Below are 20,594 nucleotides of genomic sequence, written 5' to 3'. Positions count from 1 at the left end.
CGATTCTTTCAAGTCTCAAGTCTTGTGGGACTTCCACAGATCCCTGGGAAAGCCCGGAGGCTGCATGTGTCTCTCTGAACCCACCTCGTTCTGAGAGGGATTATATGTAGGTCCTCAGTCAGTCAGCCAAGCCCCGCCACTCCTAAAGCTTGACTTGTCTCCCTGCCAAAGGAATTTCCCTCTAGGACGTAAGAGTCTGGAGCCCCTGAGGTTACTAGCGGTTGGCTTCCACACCCTGAGGTTCTCAGAAGCAAATCCAGGCTTGGTTCTGAAACACTGAGGGGTGAGAGATATCCAGGGGTCTGGGGACCCATGAGTGGATGGTGAGGGCATGTCCTTCCCCTGGTCTTTTGTAAAGAGGGTGAGACCCTGTTGGAACTCACGCAGCAGGGACAGGCTCCACGCCCCTCAGCCTCTGCTGCATTTCCTGGGCAGAGGGGCTGCAGCCTCTCCGTTGCACCCTCCCTAGGCCCCAACAACAGACAGAATCTCCATGTCAGAGGAGAGCAGCTGAAGGCGTAACTCTTGAAACGTGGGAGTGCTTGAGTTTCATTCACCAGCCCGGGTCTCCACCACAAGATCAGTGAGATGGGTCTGGCTGTTCTCAGGCTGAACGAGGCGCATCCTCCAGGAGGGCATCAGACCCCAGCCGGGCCTGATGTGGCCACCGTGCGCCCTAAGGAGGAAGCAGGCTATCTGTGGACAAGTGGTTCACTCCTGCTTTCTCAGCAACTTTCATCAATGTCCCGGCAATGAAAACGGGCTTGGATACAGAACAGGACAGTTACTGCCCAGCTCAGATGGCACGTCTCCCTCTGCAGGCAGACGTGTTGGTCTTATCCTTCTTCATCTCTGAGGAGCACGGCTTCCTGTTGCAAGACAGCTTCCCCCGGCCTCCTGCCTTCCAGACACTCCTGGGACTCCAAGTGCCCCACTATTACTTCACAAGAAAGGTGGGAGCCCTCAGCATGTGCGTGTAGCTGTGTTCTCGGGTGCCCTGCCCCCCTCACTGGGGGCTCTCATTAAACAAGGCAAACCGCCTGCCCTAATTTGTCCCCTGAGATCCCAGCAGATCCGATGTCTCCTGTGGGGATGTCGCAGGCAGGCTTTGCTCTCGGGATGACGGGTAGCAGTGCTGGTGAGGGGCTCCCTGCAAGCATCCCCCCAAAGTGCCTTGCCCTCACTTTTCCTGTCTTTTTTTGTTATTCTAGCTGCTTTTTAAAAATTACATATTCTTACTCACTGTAGGAAGTTTAGAAACTGCAAATAAAGACCAAAGATGATGTAAATCTCTGTGGTTCCAGCCCTCAGAGGTGGTCACTGGGAAAGGCTGGCGGGCAATCTTTCAGGAGGTTTCTGTCCTTAACCTACATATTTGCATGTTACGTACACAGGTGTGGTCTTTAACTTTTGATTGAATGGGGTCATTTTCAGCACATAGGACCCCAACAAGGTTATTTTGGAGAGTTCTTTGCCTCCCTGGGACTTGGTCTCCATGTCTCCATGGTCCCTTCTAGATCTGAAATCAGCCACCCTCTGGCGCTGAAATGCTCTGCTGATTGGTGTGGTCGTGTGTCTGTGGAGGGGTGGCAAGCGCGGTGCAGACCAGCTGAAACCCTGGCTAAGTGACCTGTTCTCAGCTGGGCACCCACACCACCTGTGGATTCACAGGTGCACAGAGGAGCCTGTCGTTCACACCTTCCATCCTGCGGGATCGGGGACACACCAGCTGATGCTGCTTTTATTCTCAGAAAATCTGCGGACACCTCCCCTCCATCAGCTCTGTGATCTTCGCTCCCATTTCTATTTCTACTGTCATGTCAGAGGGAAGGATTGAACTGTGTAGATTTTCACTTGAATTTTTTTGCCTTTTATCATAAGGTGACTTAAAAATCAACCCTATATGGGAACTTTGTATTTTCTGCAATTAGCCAGTGTTACTTTTGTAGCCAAAGGTGGGGGGGTGGACCCCAGAGGACCCCCAGAGATGGCAGATGTGTGTCTGAGCTTGGCCGTCTCTGCCAGCCCAGGAGCGGAGGCCTCCTGCCTGTGTGATCAGCTGTCTGGTGAGAACCCAAAACACAGGTCTCTTGGCTCCCAGGGTTGTCACCCACTGACAAGGTTGGCGCGAAGGCCCAGGGTAGGTTGTCTACTCTTTGCTCTGTGACCGTCCTGGGGCAAGCTGCATGGGTCTATGTGTCTCTGGCTGGTTTGGGGCCCTCGTGCTGTGTGCCCACCCCGAGACCACGAGTCGGACCACCACGTGACAGCATCACCAGCCTTCAGGTCAGAAAACAGCAAAGTTTTCTGAATCCCCTCCTCTAAATAGATTAGTGCCACCAGGCCAGCATTTTTCTGAATTTCAGTCATATTTAGTACTTTTTTGCGTTTTCATTCCTCTTTGATTTGACACTTGAAACATAGTGGAAGTGTTCAAGTTCCTTCTCATGGGCTTGTTTCCCACCGTCTGTGCCTCGTCCTCCCCTCGGCTCTCAGAGCTGTTGTCCCAGAAGGGGCATGTGTGCTGCTCCTCAGCTGCCTGTTACCTGAGCTTTGCCATTTTCCCAAGATGTGTTTTTCTTTACTTTAAGCACCAGTTGTCTGTGCGCTGATGGCTCTCGCCTTGCTCGCCCCCTTGGCTGAGGTTTGTCGGGGGCCTGGCATGGGGTCAGCTCCTTGCTAGGGCGACACGAATGGTCTGTCACCTGACACTTGAAGAACAAGAGGAAGTTCACTTACCTGTGTTTGCAACAGAGGGAGCCTTATTTATTTGACGTCTAAGTATGTGAGAGGAGTGGCCACACAGTGTGTGTTTCTCTGAAGCGTCCACGCCCCTCGGCCCGGCATCCTGAGGTTCCCGTCTGCACGCGTGCGGGTGTGGTGTTGTTGCTCCCTCAAGAGCTGGGCAGGCGGTGTGGTGAGCTATGACCACAGGTGCTCTCGTTTCTGCGACAGTTCCTATATGTGCCGCAGCGAGAAGGACTCCAGTTAGAACCAGACACCAGAGCCACAGCAAGGTTGACAGAGGTCAGGATGCTGCCTCGTAGTTTTGTGTGTCCATGTTCTGGGAAGGTTTCCCACTTGGTGCCAAAGCAGTCCAAACTTGAGCACTCAGTTTCCTACTTTGTGTGACCCAGCCACATTCAGCCCCAAACACTGAGTTTAAGCTGCCCTGGACCAGACTGCATCCTGGCCCTGCTTGCGCTCTGCTTTATGCCCTGAGGGGTCTCACCATCCACACCTGGGCCGGACAGATCCTACAGGGTTTCAAGGCACAGGCCAAAAGTTGAACTTCAGAAAGATCAGTGACACAGAGGGGCTGCTGGAGACTGAGCCAGAGGAAAGGTGAAGGAGTCAAAGTCCCAGCAGATACGCAACAGATGGGCGGGGGTGGGGGGAGCTGGGATGGAGGAGGGTGGGTCATGACTCCTCTCCACACAGAGGGGCGTGTGTACCTCAGATAGATGGACCCCTGCAGAGAGAGCTGGCAATGTGGGAGGAGAGGGTGGTGTGTGCGGGCCTAGCCCAGAAGTGGGTGGTGGGTGTGGAGCTGCATCCAGCTGGGAGGAGGGAAGCTGACTTGAGGATGCTTAGCGGCCGTGGCTGGTACAGAAGGCGTGGCCCAGACAGCGCGCTCTAAATCTGTGCTCGTGTGGGATGGTAGTCACCCTTCCTCCACCCAGGGTGTTGGGGGAGCACTGCACTAAGTGACGATTCTTCTGAGAAACACCAGGGGAGGGCACATGCCTAGTCCAGCTTACATTTTTGAAAATTCTAAAATGACACTGGCATTAATTTTAACACCCTACACACATGTACACAAGTCTGACTTGATAGTAAAAGCTCTTCCTAGGAAGTTTATAGGCAAGCTGGGAGGCGGGGATTTTCATTGTTTGAGAGGTTGATGTCAGCGGGTTAGAGGCTGAGAGGCCCTGCACACAGACGGCCTTTGCTCACCGCTGTTGGAAACCAGGTCCCGGAGCTCTGATACCTCGAGTGGCCTACAGGCTTATGTTGCATTTGCCGAGAGTATTGCTGAACGTGGGGTCTGTGTGCAGGGGGAGCTGCCCACTGCTGTCATGTCTCCCCAGGCCCAGGGCAGGCTCTGGGTCACAGGATCTTAAATAAACGGTGCCCTTTGTTGTTCAGCCTGGAGAAGTGGATGGAGAGGATCAGGCGGATCCTGGGTCCCACCGCATCCCCCAGACGGTGGGCAAGAGGCCCCTGCGGTACTTTGTGGGGCTAGAGGACTGTGACAAGCCCACGCGAGACGCCATGCTCCACTTCAGCTTCTTCCTCGCCGTCGGGGACACGGACGAAGCCTTCAGGTCCATCAGGCTCATCAAAAGGTGAGGGTTCCGTCCGCTGAGGTGTGAGACACCCGCAGAGCCCTTCCTGCCCTGCAAGTCACCCCATCCCTGACTCTCTTGGCTATCGTGTGTGTTTCATAAGTTTTCACTCAAGGAAAGGCCAGTGCTGGTGGAAGCCCAGGCGCGTCTGGGCGCCCGCTTGCTTTGCTCGAGCCTCGCGGACTGTATTCTAGTTGTTTGGATTTGTTTTAGAGTGTCTGGACACTTGTTAGTTGAAAGTTCTGTAGTCACTAAATATTTACAATACCTGAATTTCTGGGAATAATTGTACTAAACAGAAAAGATTTTGATAGTAAACACTCAAAACGGCAGGCAAAAATGCAATGAAAATTGCTCTAAGAAAAGTTTTCAGTCACGGGCTGTCTACAAGCAGCTTCCTCTCTGTTTCTGGGAGAATTGAGAACTTTTCAAGAGCATTCAATAGATTTTAATTGCCAAAGGGTAGAAAAACTATTAAAGAATGAAACTAAAGTGGGAGGAGGAAGGTGGGAAGTGAAGTTGCCCTGAGCTGGCCCCTCGACTGCAGTGACGGTTTCAGAAGAGCATGTGCTCCTGGTCTTGTGTCTAAAGCAGAGGGCCTTTCCCCACGGGCCAGTGGACAAGAGGCTCTTAATTGGGGAAGTGAAGCGTGGCTGGTGGCTCTTTCTATTTAATAGAAGCACGATCACAGATGGTAAGTGAGCACACGGCCAAGCTTAAAACGTCAGCGTACGTCTGTGTAGTCGTATACATAATATTACTTAGGCTGCCAGCCCTGCGCGCCCCGCCCCCTCAGTGTGCCGGCTGTACTGTCTGTGCTGTGCTGTGTTTATCGTCCTGGTCAGGCTGGCTATGCTTGTGAGTCGTCCTCAGTTACTTTATGTTTTTTTAAAGCACCAACTCGATCCATCATTTGCTCTGACTGAAGACAAATTCCTGGGGCAGCATGGGCTCCAGATTCCAGATTGGTCACCGCACATTGTCTGGAAGGTTGAAAACAGCAAAGCTATATGTTTCTCAGAGGGTCGGCCTGGTATGGGGGGGGCAGCTGGGCCCTCCCCACCTCCACCGGCCTTACACGGTGCCCCCCACCACCACGGTTTCCTGGGCTGGAAAAAGGTGGCAGTGATTCCCGCTGCCAGGTGGCATGGGGTCCCCCAGGCTGGCGCTGTTGGAGGACTGTCCTCACAGGTGTGTCCTGGCAGCCCCGACCTTGTCTTGGGCCCTGAGGTGCAGCTCTTTGGTGCTTCTGTTCATTTGGGGGTCACAGCTGAGCCTGCTCCTACAGAGTTAGGCCCAGGGTGGTCTGAGCCAGGCTGGTATTGTAAAGGCGTTCTGTAGCCCACCAAGCACTTGGCCGGTAGGTTGAAGACTTTTCTACAGGAAAAAAGTAAGCCAGTCTGAATTTTTTTTAAGCCAGTGAACTTTTCGCCCTCTTACTTTGCCAATCGTCGACCTGCCCTTGTGTGGCCACAGTGTTCAGGGTCTGTGGGAGTGTGGATTTCTGAACAGAAACACGGTGAGGGCACAAGGGACCCATAGCTGCGCCCCCACCGACCTCTGCAGTGCATCAGCCCTTCCCTTATTGCCAGCCCACAGAAACTGTGAGAGAACAGGCCAGATTCCTTCTACTGCGTGGCAGTGTTACGGATAAAACAAGTCTTAAACTGTGGTGAGAGGTTTGCATTTTATTTTAACTTAGGAAAATAATCAGGAGTAAAATGGACATTACTAACACAATCCTGTCATAAAGCCGTAACCATCTGACTATAAATTCTGAGTCACTGGAGGAAGATCACTGACAGTTCAAGAAAATCTTCCCCGAGTTCTGCTTTACCAAAGTAAATATGACTGTGGCTGCCCCTCCTGGCAGGTGCAGGATAAATTACTCTCAGACCCAGGCGGAGTGCCAGGTGCATGTGCTTCTCAGGTGCAGGGCTCCCAGGGCCGAGCGCTGGCAGGAAGCGGGCGTGAGTGTGGGAGGGGGCGGGTGGCGTGGGCGATATAAGATCCCCACCGGGTTGGTGTGTAACGTAGTGAACATATGTTTATAAGGAAACCACGTAAGTCGCAGCTCCTCACAGGCAGCACCCCACTTCCTCCACTGTCCCCAAGGTGGGGGAAGTCCCAAGCAGCCTCCCAGTGACCCTCAGCATGGCGACTCCACATAGTCATTGTCAAGCCCACGGCGAAACCGTGCGGTCAGGGAGCGGCTGATGACAATCACCCGGGGAGCCATGCAGTCCTCTCTCCTGTGAAGAATGTTCCAGATGAGCATGGCCGCAGCCAGGGTGGCCAGCAGGCAGGCGCCAATGTTCAGATAGCACGACCAGGACAGGTTGGTATACGGGCCGATTCTGTAGAATGTCACCAGCCCGATGACCAGGACAAAACCTGCAGAAGAAGGAGAAGGTTGAAGAGGCCACTGTGGGGCCGGTGTCCGCGTCTCCTCCCGCCCACCCTCTGTCTTCCCCGTGGGCGGCGACCCCAACTGGACTCACGGTGCCGGTGCCTCAGGGCTAAGCTGCCTTTTGTGGGACCTCTGGGTCTGGTGGCTGTTAGGGGCTTGGATTGCATCCGCATAATCTTGGCCCTGGATAATTTCTAGGGGGCTCACGTGCCCTTCCTGTGACCTGCTGCCCTCCCCATGAAGTGACACTGACACCAGCTTCCCTCACCCAACAGTCCAGTACTGACTGTGTAAGGTTCTCTCCGACTTGCAGATGCTTAATTTATTCAAAGTGAAAGCGAGCGCAGAAGTTTTCGAAGTCTTATCTAGAAACAACTCAGATTGGTATTTAACTTAGTTTGAATTCCTGTTTCTAAAAGTTTTCTTATCCTTAGTATTTGCTTCCAGAGGAGATAGAGATTTTCTTTCAAAACTTGAGCCAGCCTAGGGTCTTGCCCACTCAGGGAGGATGGGTTTCTCCTCTCCCTTCTCAATAGATGCAGATGGTTCTAGAATGTCCCCCTCGCCCTACCCCGGTCCCCTGTGTATTTCCCTCCGTACCCCTTTCTCTCCGAAGTGACACCAGGGTGGGCAGGGGCCGTCCAGGACTGTGGACAGCGTCCTGCTGAGGCCCTGTTAACACTAGCCTGTTCCCACGAGGTCAGCTGTGGATGCCATAACATTGTCGCTTTCAAAGTTTCATCTTTTAGGAGCTCCAAAGACTTGATTGTATTAGTTCTTAAAATAGGAAAAGCAGGATTTCACGCCCTGGATCTGTTGGCGGATGATGTTTGAGAGAGTTTAGGCCTGAATGTGGGCTGGACACCTTGATGGCTTGGTCAGAGGAGAAGCTGCCCAGGAAGCTGGTCCGAGTGGCCGCCTCTCCTCGTGCCCCAAGATCATCAACTTGCTGGGGGGCCCAGGGTTCCCTGGCTGCTCCGCCAGCACCCCGCCCTCTGTGGTGGTGACTTGGCTGAGCCTGTGCCTTGAAACCCAAAGTGGCTGACAAGGACACAGGTTCTTGGGACATGTAATAGCCCAGAGGGAGCTCTCCAGTCCCTCCCAGAGTCATCCACAACCCTTGCCCTGGGCTCTGGCCAGGCCAAGCTGCCCACTGCCATCCCTCTACCTGCCCTGCCCTGTGACATCCGCACGTCTGTTCATGCTGGTCCCCCCACCCCCATGGCCTCCCCTGCTTTCCTCAGGAAACCAGGTCCTGTGCAGCCCAGCACAGTCCAAGCAGAGGGCAGCAGTGACGCCAGCTGACAGCTCTGATAGCCGTGTCATAGGTTAGCTGGAGTTTTCTCAAAACACAAGCATTACAGTCTCACCATCTTTGTGCCTTCCAGAAAGTGTGACTTAAACGTTTATCTGCCTCGGTCACATCCTAAACAATGGTGACAGTGACTAATCCCTGTGCTAATTCTCCATGGTACTTTGTGGGGCTTTTTATATACGGAAAGCTTTTGGATACTTCCTTTCTGTTAAAAATAATTGTTTGTCATGCACACTGACAAGAAGAAACTTCTAGCATTCTACTCTCCCAGAGAGGACTACGTCCTCTGCCCATGATTTTGTGTCACCAAGTTTTGTGTTAGTGAGGAGAGGAATTAGGGCCTGTGTTTTGTGTAATGAAAATGAAAGTGCTTTATGTTTCCCCTCATTTTTACTGTGTATTTGGACATTTTTTGCCAGCCAGGGAGCTTGTTATGCCTTCTTTCAATAGGACTTGTAAGGATGGGGGTGGGATGGGACAGGGGAGAGTGAGGTAGGAGGCCAGCCTGTGTCTGAGGGGAGAGGGTCAGAGCACTGGCTGACGGGTGCCCAGCAAGGCTAGGTGGAGCCTCTGGGCAAGTGAGAAAGGCCAGCAGATGGGCGGTGTCAGGGACCAACGCAGCTGCAAGGAATTGACCCAAACTGCTTTTCATCAGACGCCAGCCCCCTGTGCTCCCTTCTACTAAAGCCTTCTTTCGGGTTGTACGCGTTATAGGAACCGTTTAGAAATCTGTTACATGGCCTCAGCTCAGTTCTGCAACATCGTTCATCAGAAGGGAACCAGAGGGAGGAACCGGGCTTCCCATGGCCTCCAGGGCCACTCTGCTGTCAGACTTGGGGTTGGTTCCCGTCACTGGTAGACAGACAGAACCTTGAATTTCACGCCTTTCATTGCATTCATTACATTTCAGCAGAGACTTGTGGACTGTAGGATCTGGTTGAAGGAGCTGGCCCAGGACTGGAAGGGTTAGGATTCGGGTCAGACCTTGACCAGTTGGACCTGGCCTGAGGCAGAGCACAGCTGGGACACGCTGTGTGGCCCTGGGACCCACAACCCACTCCCAGGACTGCGCCCGAGTGAGATCCCTGCACGTCACAGGAAACACGACTGTGACCCACATCAGCAACGTCTGAAACTCACGTCTGTGGGAGACGAGGTGCTGGGATGCCAGCCATGGGAGGAGAGGGGCTCCCCTGTGCAGCTCAGACAAGCTTGGCCAGTGGGCAGCGATCGCCGGGGATGGGAGCAGGGCGCACGGGCTTCTCAGAGTCCCCTCATGTGTCTTCAGCAGTTCTCACATATCTCCTGAGTCCTTTGCACACAAGGTGCACAATAAAGCATTTAGAGTATTCCAGAAGTACAACTCATTTTAGATTCTTCCATTAACAAGCACTTCCTGAAACTCGTCAAGACGCTGGCAGTGTGCCTCTGGTTTCCACGTTTCCACGGCTGCGCCTGTCACCTTCTAGAGGTGCTTCCTCCTACCGGTCACATCATGTCCACGGCGTGTCTCCCTGACTGGACCACCCGTCTGGCCTCACTTCTCCATCACACTGCGTGCTGGTGCCTTGCTCCTTGGGCATATGTTCCTCCCTCTCTAGACCTTTCCTGGTGCCACTGTCCCCATGCTCCGTCATGGGGAGGGGGGCAGCCTCCTGTCCTCCTGCCCCAGACCTGTCAGCACTCAGCTGGGCGGTCATGGCATGTGTCTGTGGGCCCACCCATTGACCTCGGCCTCCCCAAGGCTGCCCCCTAAGGACTGCAGAGGGAACTGAGACAAATCCAAGTACACTCTGTAATGCAGAATAGAATGAACGCATTGAGGACCCTGGGAAAGAAGGTGTGAACACTTCCACAACCAAGTCCCCTAAGCTTTCTAGTGACCAAAAGGCATCGGAGGGACGGGACACTGTGAGCAAGGATCGCTTAGATGTCACTCAGCACAGTGCAGGTGCTGCGGTGCTGGCACCTTACAAAGCAGGAGGAGGACCGTTGTTTCCCAAAGTGCCCACTTGCACTGGTTAACAGTGCCTGTGTCAGAGGGCCTGTTCACACCCCTCGCCGGTGCTGGCGCAGCACGCTTCAGGCGAGGCACGGCGACTGTCTTCAGGGGACTGGCGTTCCTCTTTGGGCATGAGGATGAAATAATCACTGTGACGTGGTACCCACCACGGTTGGAGGCATTTAGGACCAGTGGTATGGGAGTAGGGAAGGCATGTGCTGGTGTGGGGACAGGCTGGGGGAACCCTCTGGAGGGTGATGCTGGGCTGCCCTGGCCTTTGACACCAGGAGACCGCAGCGCAGAGAGGCCGCTGGGCCCTCCAGGCGGGGAACCTCCACAGGGTGTGTGTGGGAGAGCAGCCCCGCCGTCCGCCCTGAGTCCTGCATCCGCCAGCGTCTCAGGGTTACTTCACTGCATTGTTACTTGTTTTCTTAAGATCATATCGCAGGTTTTTTGGAAATAGGGCAGGCTGTTCTCTTGTTGCCCTTTTACTCTTGTTTATTACTTCCTCCATATGTTCAGCTGTATCACCTACAATGAAGAGGACTGTTTCTCATGTTACAAGATGAAAGAAGTGAGAATTCACGTGCACAAAGGCAGCACAGCCACGTTCTGGAAATGCAGTGGGAAAAGTGATGGAGATGATGGGCCAGCATGAATACGGAGCCTCATGGAGCGACTTTGACAAAGTGAAATGAACAAGCTGAGTCCCAGCTCTTTCGTCCTTTGTCCTGAAAACAGTTTTTCAAGGGTTCAGCAGTGAGTGGCATGGACTAGTTTCAAGCCGTTTGGGTGTTCATTCTTTAGCCGGCGTCACTCAGAGGCTGCACCTTCTTGCTGGCCTTTCTTTTTTTTTCTCTCCAGGAGAAGTAGGAAGGAAAAGTCTAGTTCTGTACCCCAGTGTGAAGAAAGGTCACCCAAATTTACATCTGCGTGACTTTATTCTGTATAAAGACCAGTGTTGGTTTTAGCTTTATTTTAGTTCAACTTGGAACACAAACAGTCAGAGAAGGGGTTTGTTTCCCTAACATTAAAAATATACATTTATTCCTGCAGCAGGAAAATACAAAGAACCAACTGGAACAGTGGGCCCAGGTGTTGGGCCAAGGGTGGATGTCACGGCAGGGCTGGTGCAGGGAAACGCGGGCTCTGCCCTGGGCCAGCGGGGGCAGCCTGGACTGAGCAGGCACGAGGGATGTGGGGACTGTGCGTGTATCCTGTGTCAGCAGTGGAAAGCCACAGATGGAGAGGCAGGGGCTGCCTATATTCGCCAAGTGTGCACATCCTTCTGAAATCAAACCAGCCTTTTACTCTGATATGCTTTCCTGAAACCTTGGGTTCTCCATCTCTGTCACATCCTGACATTAAGATCCCCTTTCTCCTCAGAGTTGTCCCCAAAGAGTTTTCTCCCCAGACCTCTCAGTGCCGTCAACGTTTGTACAGAAACAAATCTAAGCGGAGAGTTTCAGCAAACACACTGACTCCTGCACGTGGAGTCGATTCCATCCTCATGAACTTATGTTTCCAAAGCAAACAGCCCCTTCCTGTGAGCCGGCCGCTGTGGGCCGTGTGGTTCCCAGCGCTCTCTCTCTCTTCCTTCCTGCCTGCTTCCTAGGGCCTCGCCGGCTGTCACAGGCCCTTCCTCTTGAGTCCAGCACATGGAGGGCATGGGTGGGAGACTGTGGGGCTGAGCACTGAGCTCTTCATGCAGCGCACCCACCTCGGCGTCCATGGCTCGTACTGGCCACAGCTTCCAGGTAGATGTGTCTGGAGCGCCCGAGGCTTGACCGCGGTTAGGGTTTCCAACATCTGTGAGCCTCTCCCTAAGGGAGAAGGTCTGGGAGGGAGAAGCTGACATGCTCACTGGCTTGGCGGGAGCTGAAGCTCTGAAGTGGTGCCTGAGCAGAGAGTGGGAGAGAAGAAGCCACGGGAGTGTGGTGGGCAGGGGCCCAAAGGACAGGAAAGCGAGTCACCCAAGGCCAAGTGAAGTACTGCTTTACTATAAAAACACAAAGTTGTGTATTCCTACAAGAAGGTCTAAGAAAATAGCAGAATCCCCAGCAGCTCACAAGAGGCCAAGACAGCCACCTTTTATCCCCCTAATTGATCTTTGAGGATAATAAAGTCAGCGTCCTCAGGGGCATGGAGTAAGGGGCCCTGAGTGTGTCTGTAAGTTCTCCATCATAAGAAAAATATCATAGGATTTCCAGAGTGGAGAGAGGAAGCCAGCAGACATGACATCCCACAAGGTCCAGGTAAACTCCGCCCTTGAAGTCATCCTTCACAGCTGGACCTGAGGAGCTCCTGCCTGGAGGAGGGGCTGGCTGGGCCAGGAGGCAGCGGATGGCTGCTCTGTGGTGTCTGTGCTGTCTCCTGGGCACATGCAGTGAGGCCTGCTTGGCGCTCAGCAGGGCTTAGCCTCAGGCCCAGGCTGTGTCCGAGTGTGCGTGGTCCTTTCAAAGGGTATCCAGCTCGTGCTGGGGGTGAAGTAAGGGACTGAAAGGAATTTTTGCAACTTGAAGGTAAATTTAAATTACACTTGGTAAACTCCACAAAGAATTAGTGTGTGGTGGCCTGAGCTCAGTAGAGCAAACCAGAGAAACGGCTGATGGCCACGTTGTCAACCTGCGAGAACAGTGTTTCCCGGGGTCCTCCCTGGCGTCTGGGGTGGGATCCTTTGGAGCTGCAGCTTTGAGCAACAGGGGACCAAGTTTTCACAGACCCGGGCCAGGCATTATGCGAGTGTGGACCCGCACCCAGACTGGCCATGGGATGAATGAGCGAGCAGCCGGCCTCAAGTCCCCACCCGCCTTGAGTCCCCACCCGCTGGGGTATTGCTGTCTCCGGCTGGTCCTAGCCTTCCCGGCCTCCTGGGGAACCCGCGTGCTTCCCCCTTTTATGAGCACCTCTCCGGCCTGCCCACTCTCTGGCCGCAGCACTGGGGACTCAAGGTTCTCTTGCATAACAGGTACTAGCAGGCATTTCCCCTCCTGGGACAGGATATCCTGGCGCCCTCCAGTCTCTCCCTGACTGTTTAAAACAGACCGGAGCACAGGAAAAAACCTAACTCTAAAATTAGCAGTGTGATAGAAGGAAGGCGCAGGGCTGCGTTCTGTTCTGTTTGTCAATGAAATGAGTCTAAACAGGCCAAGTGCGTTTCCTCTTCAGGCACAGCAGACCCGCTGGGGGTGGCGGTCGGACACCCGGGGGAGAGGGGCCTGTGGAGGCAGAGGGACGTCCGAAATGCCACAGGTGTCGCTCAGGGCTTCTGGTTTTTTCCGTTGGCTTCTGCCTGCCTGACAGTTTTTACAAAGCCTGGTCCAGCCTTTCCAGAGGCTGTGCTGGTCTGGAAATACTCAGGAGGGGAGCACAGGCCCCCAGCCCGACCTGGCCAGGACAGCTGCCCAGCCGCCACCCAACTGCCGCCCCGCGCTGTGAGCCCTTGGGCAGCGCCCCTCTCCCAGCCACTGCAAAACAGTTTGATTTTAGTTAATAGGGGTGCCCCTGTTTCAACTTTTTAAAAATTGTTGTTTGAAAGCAACACTATTTTGCTCTGAAACAAGAGTTTGCAAGAAGTAAAATGTCAGTTTTGACATTAAACTACGTTTCTTCTAATAATTCTAAATAAGTGGCTCAAATTTCTTAAGAAAGATCTGATCATCCTGTCCTAGATAGGGTTGTTTTCAGAATCAGAAACTGTTACTTTCATTTCTTTAGTGCCGCTAAAATATCTGTTTTTAATCCAGCATTTCCAATCACATTTTCAAAATCTTCCACTTCCTTCTTGAAGGGACGGAATTTCAGATAATCCCACGTGAGACAGACGGGTAGTTTCAGTGAGGCCAAGGAAACCGTTTCTGTTTATAGTTCTGAGGTCGAGGGCCGTGGGTGGCTTTCCCACTGTGGAATGTCTGCGTATCTCCCTGCAGCCCTGGAGGAAGGAGGAGGCAGGGGCCGAGATCCCGTATCACGTGTCTCGTTAACTCTCACAATCAACCCCGTTTTCCAGCTGAGTGAGCTGAGGTGTGGCTTTGCCCCATCCGCGGGGACAGTGGGTGCTGGAGCTGGGATGCGGCTCCAGTTTTTTGACATCAAAGCCTGTGCTCTCTCCTGGGCCTCGGCCAGGTGGGCTTTTGCGACCCAGTCCGACCAGTCTCGGGGAAGTGACTGGCCCAGGATCACACCGCCTTCTATTAATAGGGCCCATTTCCGATTCCCACCTGAGCACTTTCCAGCACAGGAGTACCTGCCAGCCCGTCAGCCGCATTCTGGAAATCGCTTTCCTCCAGAAAGATAAGGGCTGGGATCCATTATTCCCCGAGTGAGTCACTCAGACTTCCTGCCGTTCTCCCACCGCGTGCGTGCTAGACCTGCACCTTCACAGTTGGGATGGGCAACCTTCACCATGGGAATGGCCGGCAGTCGGCTGCTGATGCCCCAGGCTTCCTCTGCCCCACGGTCCACCCATCTGACTGTCCCCCGTAGGCAGCAGAGAACCTGAGCTCCCAGGTTCCCATGATCCTTAAACCTGGGCCAGTGAGACAGGGCAGTGGTGGAGGAGAACAAGCAGGGTGCCCCTCTACTCCCTGGGGTCCGGGGTGGGCGGCCTCTGTGGCTCCCGTGACCACTGTGCAGAGACTCTGGGAACAGTTCCATTCATGGTTCATGACGACGCCACTCTTGCCTTCTGAAGCTGGCAGCGCTCCCAGGCCCAGACCGTTTCACCCTGCTGTCGACCCCAGAGGCCGAGGGGGCTTCCTGCTTGTTCCTAAGGGGCCGTTCACTGATGGTCCAAGGCGTCGCTGGTCTTGGCCTGCGCCGCCACAAACTTGCTCGTGTGACAATGCAAGAGGTTGGGTGTCTCGTCGTGGTGCTGCCTGTGCATCCCTGTGTGCTGGGGAGTTGGGGGGGTCCTAAGCCAGCGGATTCTCCAAGCTTTGTCTGTGCTGCTCACCAGGGAGGGCCTTGCTGACCCCATCCGGGCCCCAGGCAGCTGCCTTTATAACCGAGCATGCAGACGGCCAGCTGGGAACCACATGTGTGCCCTGGACTCCCCATCCACTGTTAGCCAGGATGGCAGTGGAAGCCGGGGCTCAGATGGGTGCTCCCCTTTGGCCCATGTGCCTCTGTGCTGACGGCAGGCTGCTGCAGCCTCACGGGAGCAACATGAACCCAGGACGCCTGCCACACGGGCTGAAGAGCAGCAAAGGACACACCAGATGCTGAGACTTTGGAAAGCAAAGCACGTCACCCCAAGTGCTGGCACCCTGTCTTAGACGGGAAGGGCCGGGGGCCTCGTGGAAACAGACACAAACTTACCTGGTTCCCCTCAGTGCTCTGCCCCAGTGTGTTTCTGTTTTGCTTCTGCCCACAGCGGCAGGTGGGGTGGGAGGTGACCCAGGGGGGTCGCCATGACTTTAGAGGCCACAGCTTGCCTACCCAGGGCCCAGGCGGGGGTACTTACTCGCTAGCTGAAACGCAGCGGCCATGACCTCCTCCCAGCACTGGGAATCAGGTGACATCAGAGGCAGGCCTGTCAGCCCCAGCACGTAGGTGAGCTGGCCCGCGGCGAGCGCCGCTGTGGCGACCAGGTTGCAGGCTCGCATCATGTCGAACTGCACTACAGGGGCCGGAGGGAGAGAAGCAGGCGGTCAGCACTGAGGGGGCTGCTCCAGGAGGGGCTCCCTGCCCCTCCTGGGACTCCTCCCTCGTCTCATCGAGCCTCCCAGCCCCCTTCCCGACCCCCACCTGCACCCCATCCCAGAGCAAGGCGTTCACGTACACAGGGCAGAGGGCAGACGGGCAGCCCCAAGGACCAACTGCAAAGGTGGTGGCGGTGGGGTGTCACCGAGAGGTCCCTCAGGGAAAACGGTTTCCCTATATGCTGGGTGGCAGAGCTGTCTGGCGTGAAGTCAGGCCCCTTCCCCATGGTCCTTCCAGACTGTAAAAGTAGCCCCCACCCAACCCAGGTTTCAGGGGTGATGGTATCTGATTCATGCTCTGCGGTGGGCAGGCAGCATTCACATTTAGTGCTTGCGGAGTCCAGCGGAGGCGCTGTGCCACTTCCCCAGAGAGGGTCAGCTGGGCCTTTCCTCGATCCCAGGCCTCAGTTGACTTGGCTGGTCAGGCCTGGGGGCGGCACCACCAGCTCGGAGGCTGGTGTAGACACGGGCAGAACTGTAGGGCAGACGCCCTGGGCTGCTGCGAGGTCAGAGTAGCCTGAATCCGGCACCAAGGGCCCAAGGAGCATTCACAGAAAGACAGACAGACAGACAGACAGAGATGGCGCCTCTGCCTGGGCGTGATGCTGCCTGTGATGATCAGGCACTGCACATGCCCCATGGGCTTCAGAGATGAGGGCTGTTAAAGCACGAAGGATGTCCACAGCACAGAGAGCGGAGTGCTGGGATTCATGGCCAGGCCCAGAAAAGTCCTTCCGGTTTTCGAGGCTCAGCCTCGCAGGCCAGGAAAGACGTGCGAGAATGGACTGGCTGTGCCAGGAGTGTCTGCGGTGCAGGGTGTGGGTGGTGGCACCCTGAGGCCATACAGCTGAGACTCCCACGTGGGGTCCACCGCCCTGCCCTCCCAGTGGCCCTGGCGGCTCTGAGTGCACAACCCTGTGCCACATACCAGATCAGTGCTCTGTGTGGCAACCCCACCCTCCGAGCCACTGTGCAGGGGCCTCTGACAGGCCACCAGGTGTCCAAGGCTCTATGGTGCCCGAGATCTCAGAGGATGTAAAGCATGAGGCAGAAGACTCTCTCATCTGGACCACCCAGAGGGGCCTTGTCCTTGCTAGTGCCCACCAAGTCCGGGCATTTGACGGCTTCTCACACTTCCTGTGTGCATAGCCTAGGCTGCAGCGCTGGATTTTAAAGAGCCCCGTGAGAATGTGGCTCTAGTGTCTCCTGGCCAGGCTGTCCATGGTGCACACAGTCCTGTCCCCACCCAGCGCCATGTGGGCCTGCCTTCTCAGGAGACAGAGAGCAGTGATCACCTTGCGGCAGGGAGGAGTCTCAAGGAGATTTAATTATGTATTTATTCGTGTCCCGCCTCACTTTGGGGAAAGGACTTGGGTGCTGACAGAATTCAGGAAACATGGAGAGATGAAAAGTGGCAGAGAGAATCAGGACTAGAAAGCAAGACTGAACCCCAACCTGGGCTATGAGTTTCCCGGACTTCCAACCTGGTCAGTAACAAAGTCACTGCCGCCACACATGCCCAGGGACCCAGTGTGTGGGAAGGGCCCTGTCCTCCAGGACTGGACCAGGCATGACCTGGGGGCAGCTGGGAGACCTGGACCGGGCCTTGTCCCCTGACGCATCATGCTCGGGACGCCCTGACCAGAGCTCATGACGTGATGAGGTGTTTGCCCAATGGTGCCAGGTGGGTCTGGCTCGGTTCCGCAGGCGTTGCCAGGACTTGGGCACAGAGCCAGCAGGATCATGTCATCATCCCCCCAAGGGATGCCCTGGCCACCCATGTGATGTTTGCAATCTCTATGATGACCTGGCTCTCCGGGGATGCAGCACAAGTCGCGTCCCCTTGGTGCCCCCAGATGGGGCTCGGGATGGATGGAACAGGGGTGATTTCAGGGACAAGGTCGCCTTCTCCTCCTCCCCATCTCTAGCCCGGCTGGAGGCTGGACCATGGTGGGCAAAGCCTGGGCTGAGGTTTTTTGTAAAAGTTAACAAGGCGGTAGGTCCAGAAACAAGGCCACAAGCCCCCAGCTCAGGACCTGCAGGGGCAGCAGTGCACAGTCCCAGGGAACTGGTGAGAAGGTTGTCAGCACTAGGGTCATCATTCGCTCCTTTCCCTGACCTCAGCTCAACTCACAAGAAGCTCTGTAGACGTTTTCCCTTGTTTTGGAAAAGCATCTGATGATGCTCAGGGCATCGTTAAGGGTCAGCTGCCACAAATGCCACGTTAACGACAGGAGGCTGTTTTAAAGGCAGTTCAAGAGGCATATCAGATGGTCGAGGAGGGACAGCAAATGAGGGCAGGCCAGCGGGGTACTCAGGACACCTGGCAGGGTGGATCTGGGGGGCTGGAGGCAAAGCACGTCCCAGCCCATGTCTTCCTGGCCTGATGTGACCCGGCTTAGCTAGAGGATGGAGGGGAGGGACGCCCGGAGTGGGCATCTGCATGGCACTGGGGGTCATGGCAGGAGGCCTTGGGCTCAGGGGAGGGGCTGGGCCCACATGGGACACTGCGCACACAGGAGGTTGGGAGAGGCGAGGGTCACGCGGAGCCACACGGTTGCTGGCTTTCACTGGTCCTAAGAATAGTCTCAGGGCCCAGAGGGACCACTCTGACCAGCAGGTCACAGAGACCCAAGTTCAGCTGATTTACCCAGCTTCCCACAGGCCCCTGGTTCTGAGAGCTCACTGAAAAGGTTGAAGTCATTTGGGTTCTTTGACTGTTTTAAGAGAGATTGTGGCTCTCTGCTTGCAAACGAGGTGGGGGTTCAGGGGAACGGTAAGGGGCTAGCATACTAGCCACTCCTGACAGAAGACCCCTTGTTGTGCAGCGCGGGGTTCTGTGTGCAAAGGGACCTCAGATGAGCCACATGCCTCCTTTCCCTGTGAAGTAGAGAGAGAGTCCCCCACCCGGTTCCCTCGCGGGTCAGGGTTCCGAGCGCACAGCAGGTTGGGGACATTCACACCAGGCACGTCACACCTGTGTTGGGTGAGGTGCGCCCTCTGAAAGCAGCCTGCAGAGGCCCATCCAGAGCCCACATTTTTGTGAACACGTGTTGTCTTCAGCATGGGTGACACGGCCTGTCAGTTACACCTTCATAGCAGTTTTAAAGGGTCATCTCGGGGGAGACCTTTGCCCATCGGCCGCTGTGACTGTGTAGATGACATGTCAGGTGGCCAGCGTCTTTATATTTGCGAACCTTCCCTCCCATACACTCAAACCTGACCCCGCGTTCAAAGTCAAGTTCCCATCTTCCAGAGCCATACACAGACCCGGTGCTGGACGTGACGAAGCAGGGTCCAGAAAAGACTGCTGGGTGGAGGGAGCCAGGGCTCTGCTTGCCTGAGCTGGCTCTTCGCCCTCTGAAGGGGCCGGTCCCCCAGTCTCCTCTGGATGTCCCACCTACAGCGAGTCCCCAGAAGGTCTCCCTCTGCACTGCCCACAGCCTTGTGACCCTGACGACTATGGGATAAAGTCGGAACCCAGCCACATGTTTTTAAACTTCTTGTTTATTTTACTTGTTAACAATCTTTATTTTCCACCAGGAAAAAGTGTATTTTCCTTGGTTTGGTTAACGTATCCTTCCTTTAGCTCTGCATAATGGCAGAGAAAAAAGCCCCACTCCTGCACTGGAAGAATTGTGTCACAAAGGGGTCAGGGCAGGGCAGGCATGGAGCTTGGGGCTTGCCCGGGTCCCCAAGGGCCATGGTCGCCTCTGGGAGCAGAGCATCCCTCCCTCATCAGCAAACGCCTCCCACACCCACAGCTGTTCTCAGGGAGACGGGAAAATAAACAGACTTACATTTGACGGTGCCTCGCGACTCCTGGAAGCCTACTGCCTCGGAGCCCCAGCCCAGGGCCTCACAGTCCCGCACGTCCGCCTGCCCGGGCCTGGCCCCTGGGCTTGGCCCTCCCCGGGCCCTGTCCACCAGCCAGCAGGACCTCCACAGCCCCACGCTCCGCCTGCGCCCATCCTCCAGGGTCTGGTACACCCAGTTGGGGGTGAAGGCCGCCGCGTTGTTGAGGACGAGAGATACGAGGGCCACCAGCACAGCTGTGGCCACTACTTTCTGGACTGTCATCTCAGACTGTGGTGCTGGCCCCTTGTCGTGGAGAAAGTCCCAGTCCTGGTCAGCTGCTGTCACTGGGGGAACCGAGATGCGGCTAGGGGCAGCTAGAGGACATCACCGCTCATGCTTGGAGGTGTCGCGAAGGCCCAAGCGACAGGTGCAGGTGAGCCTGCCTCACGGCCCTCCTTACCCTCCTTCCTGCACCTGGAGCAGGGCCAGGCCTGAGCTGAAGCCTGCAGAGCTGCCCATCCCGGGGAGGAAGCAGGGGCACCAGGGAGAGTCCAGAGTCGTGAGTGCGCCGTCTTCCTGGGAGGCGGAGGCCAAGGAAGAGCAGGAATCCAGCGTGGGACGCCTGGGCCTCACTCTCAGGACCAACGTGGAGCCGGACTCTGAGCGGAGCCACGGGGATGAGCAAGCGTCGGCGGCCTCTCTGCTGCCTGAGCCCCTGCTGGTGCCTCCGCCACGGAACAGCTGGTCCTGGAAAGCAGACAGACAGCAGCTGCAGGGCGAGCGAGAGCGTGTGCGCGTGAGTGTGTGTGTGTGTGTGTGTGTGTGTGTGTGTGTGTGTCTTGCGCCTGCGTTTTCCCCCTGTCTCTCAGCAGAGAGGAAATGGTTGTTTTTGAGGCTGTTTTTGGTGAGCTGGAGGGCGTAGCCAACCGCAACAAATAGCAGCCAGACACTAACAGGATGTGTTTCCTGATAGGAAAGGCAGGGGGGCCTTCTTCTGGAGGCCTGCTCCAGGACCCTC

At 55.5% G+C, this 20,594-nt stretch overlaps 2 protein-coding genes across 4 annotated transcripts in view; one reads left to right on the top strand and one right to left on the bottom strand.

Moving 5' to 3' along the window:
• IFT140 (intraflagellar transport 140) overlaps nucleotides 1-20,594 on the top strand; it is a 69,506-nt gene that overhangs the window by 32,765 nt on the left and 16,147 nt on the right. For 2 of the 3 annotated variants that reach the window (XM_031447479.2, XM_010992635.3), the window contains 2 exons: nucleotides 822-953; nucleotides 4,150-4,349. In XM_031447479.2, the coding sequence (XP_031303339.1) occupies nucleotides 822-953; nucleotides 4,150-4,349 (332 nt within the window). The remainder of the gene's footprint in view (nucleotides 1-821; nucleotides 954-4,149; nucleotides 4,350-20,594) is intronic. The other variant, XM_064478309.1, reaches the window with a different exon arrangement.
• On the bottom strand, nucleotides 6,018-20,480 carry TMEM204 (transmembrane protein 204). Its single transcript, XM_010992634.3, has 3 exons — nucleotides 19,579-20,480; nucleotides 15,541-15,696; nucleotides 6,018-6,743 (listed from the first exon to the last, which is right to left on the bottom strand). The coding sequence occupies exons 1-3, from the start codon at nucleotides 19,856-19,858 to the stop codon at nucleotides 6,499-6,501; spliced, it is 681 nt and encodes a 226-aa protein (XP_010990936.1). The 5' UTR covers nucleotides 19,859-20,480; the 3' UTR covers nucleotides 6,018-6,498.

This window comes from Camelus dromedarius, chromosome 24 (assembly GCF_036321535.1).
Source record: "Camelus dromedarius isolate mCamDro1 chromosome 24, mCamDro1.pat, whole genome shotgun sequence".
In the NCBI taxonomy this organism is placed as follows: domain Eukaryota; kingdom Metazoa; phylum Chordata; class Mammalia; order Artiodactyla; family Camelidae; genus Camelus; species Camelus dromedarius.
This window is presented reverse-complemented; position numbering and strand designations above follow the sequence as displayed.

Coding starts and splice junctions, on each gene's coding strand:
- TMEM204 (XM_010992634.3), bottom strand. CDS start 19,858: ATGACAGTCCAGAAAGTAGTGGCCACAGCTGTGCTGGTGGCCCTCGTA. Junction 15,697..19,578: donor GTCGCGAGGCACCGTCAAAT/GTAAGTCTGTTT, acceptor CGGCCCCTGTAG/TGCAGTTCGACATGATGCGA. Junction 6,744..15,540: donor CGCTGCGTTTCAGCTAGCGA/GTAAGTACCCCC, acceptor CTTCTTCTGCAG/GTTTTGTCCTGGTCATCGGG.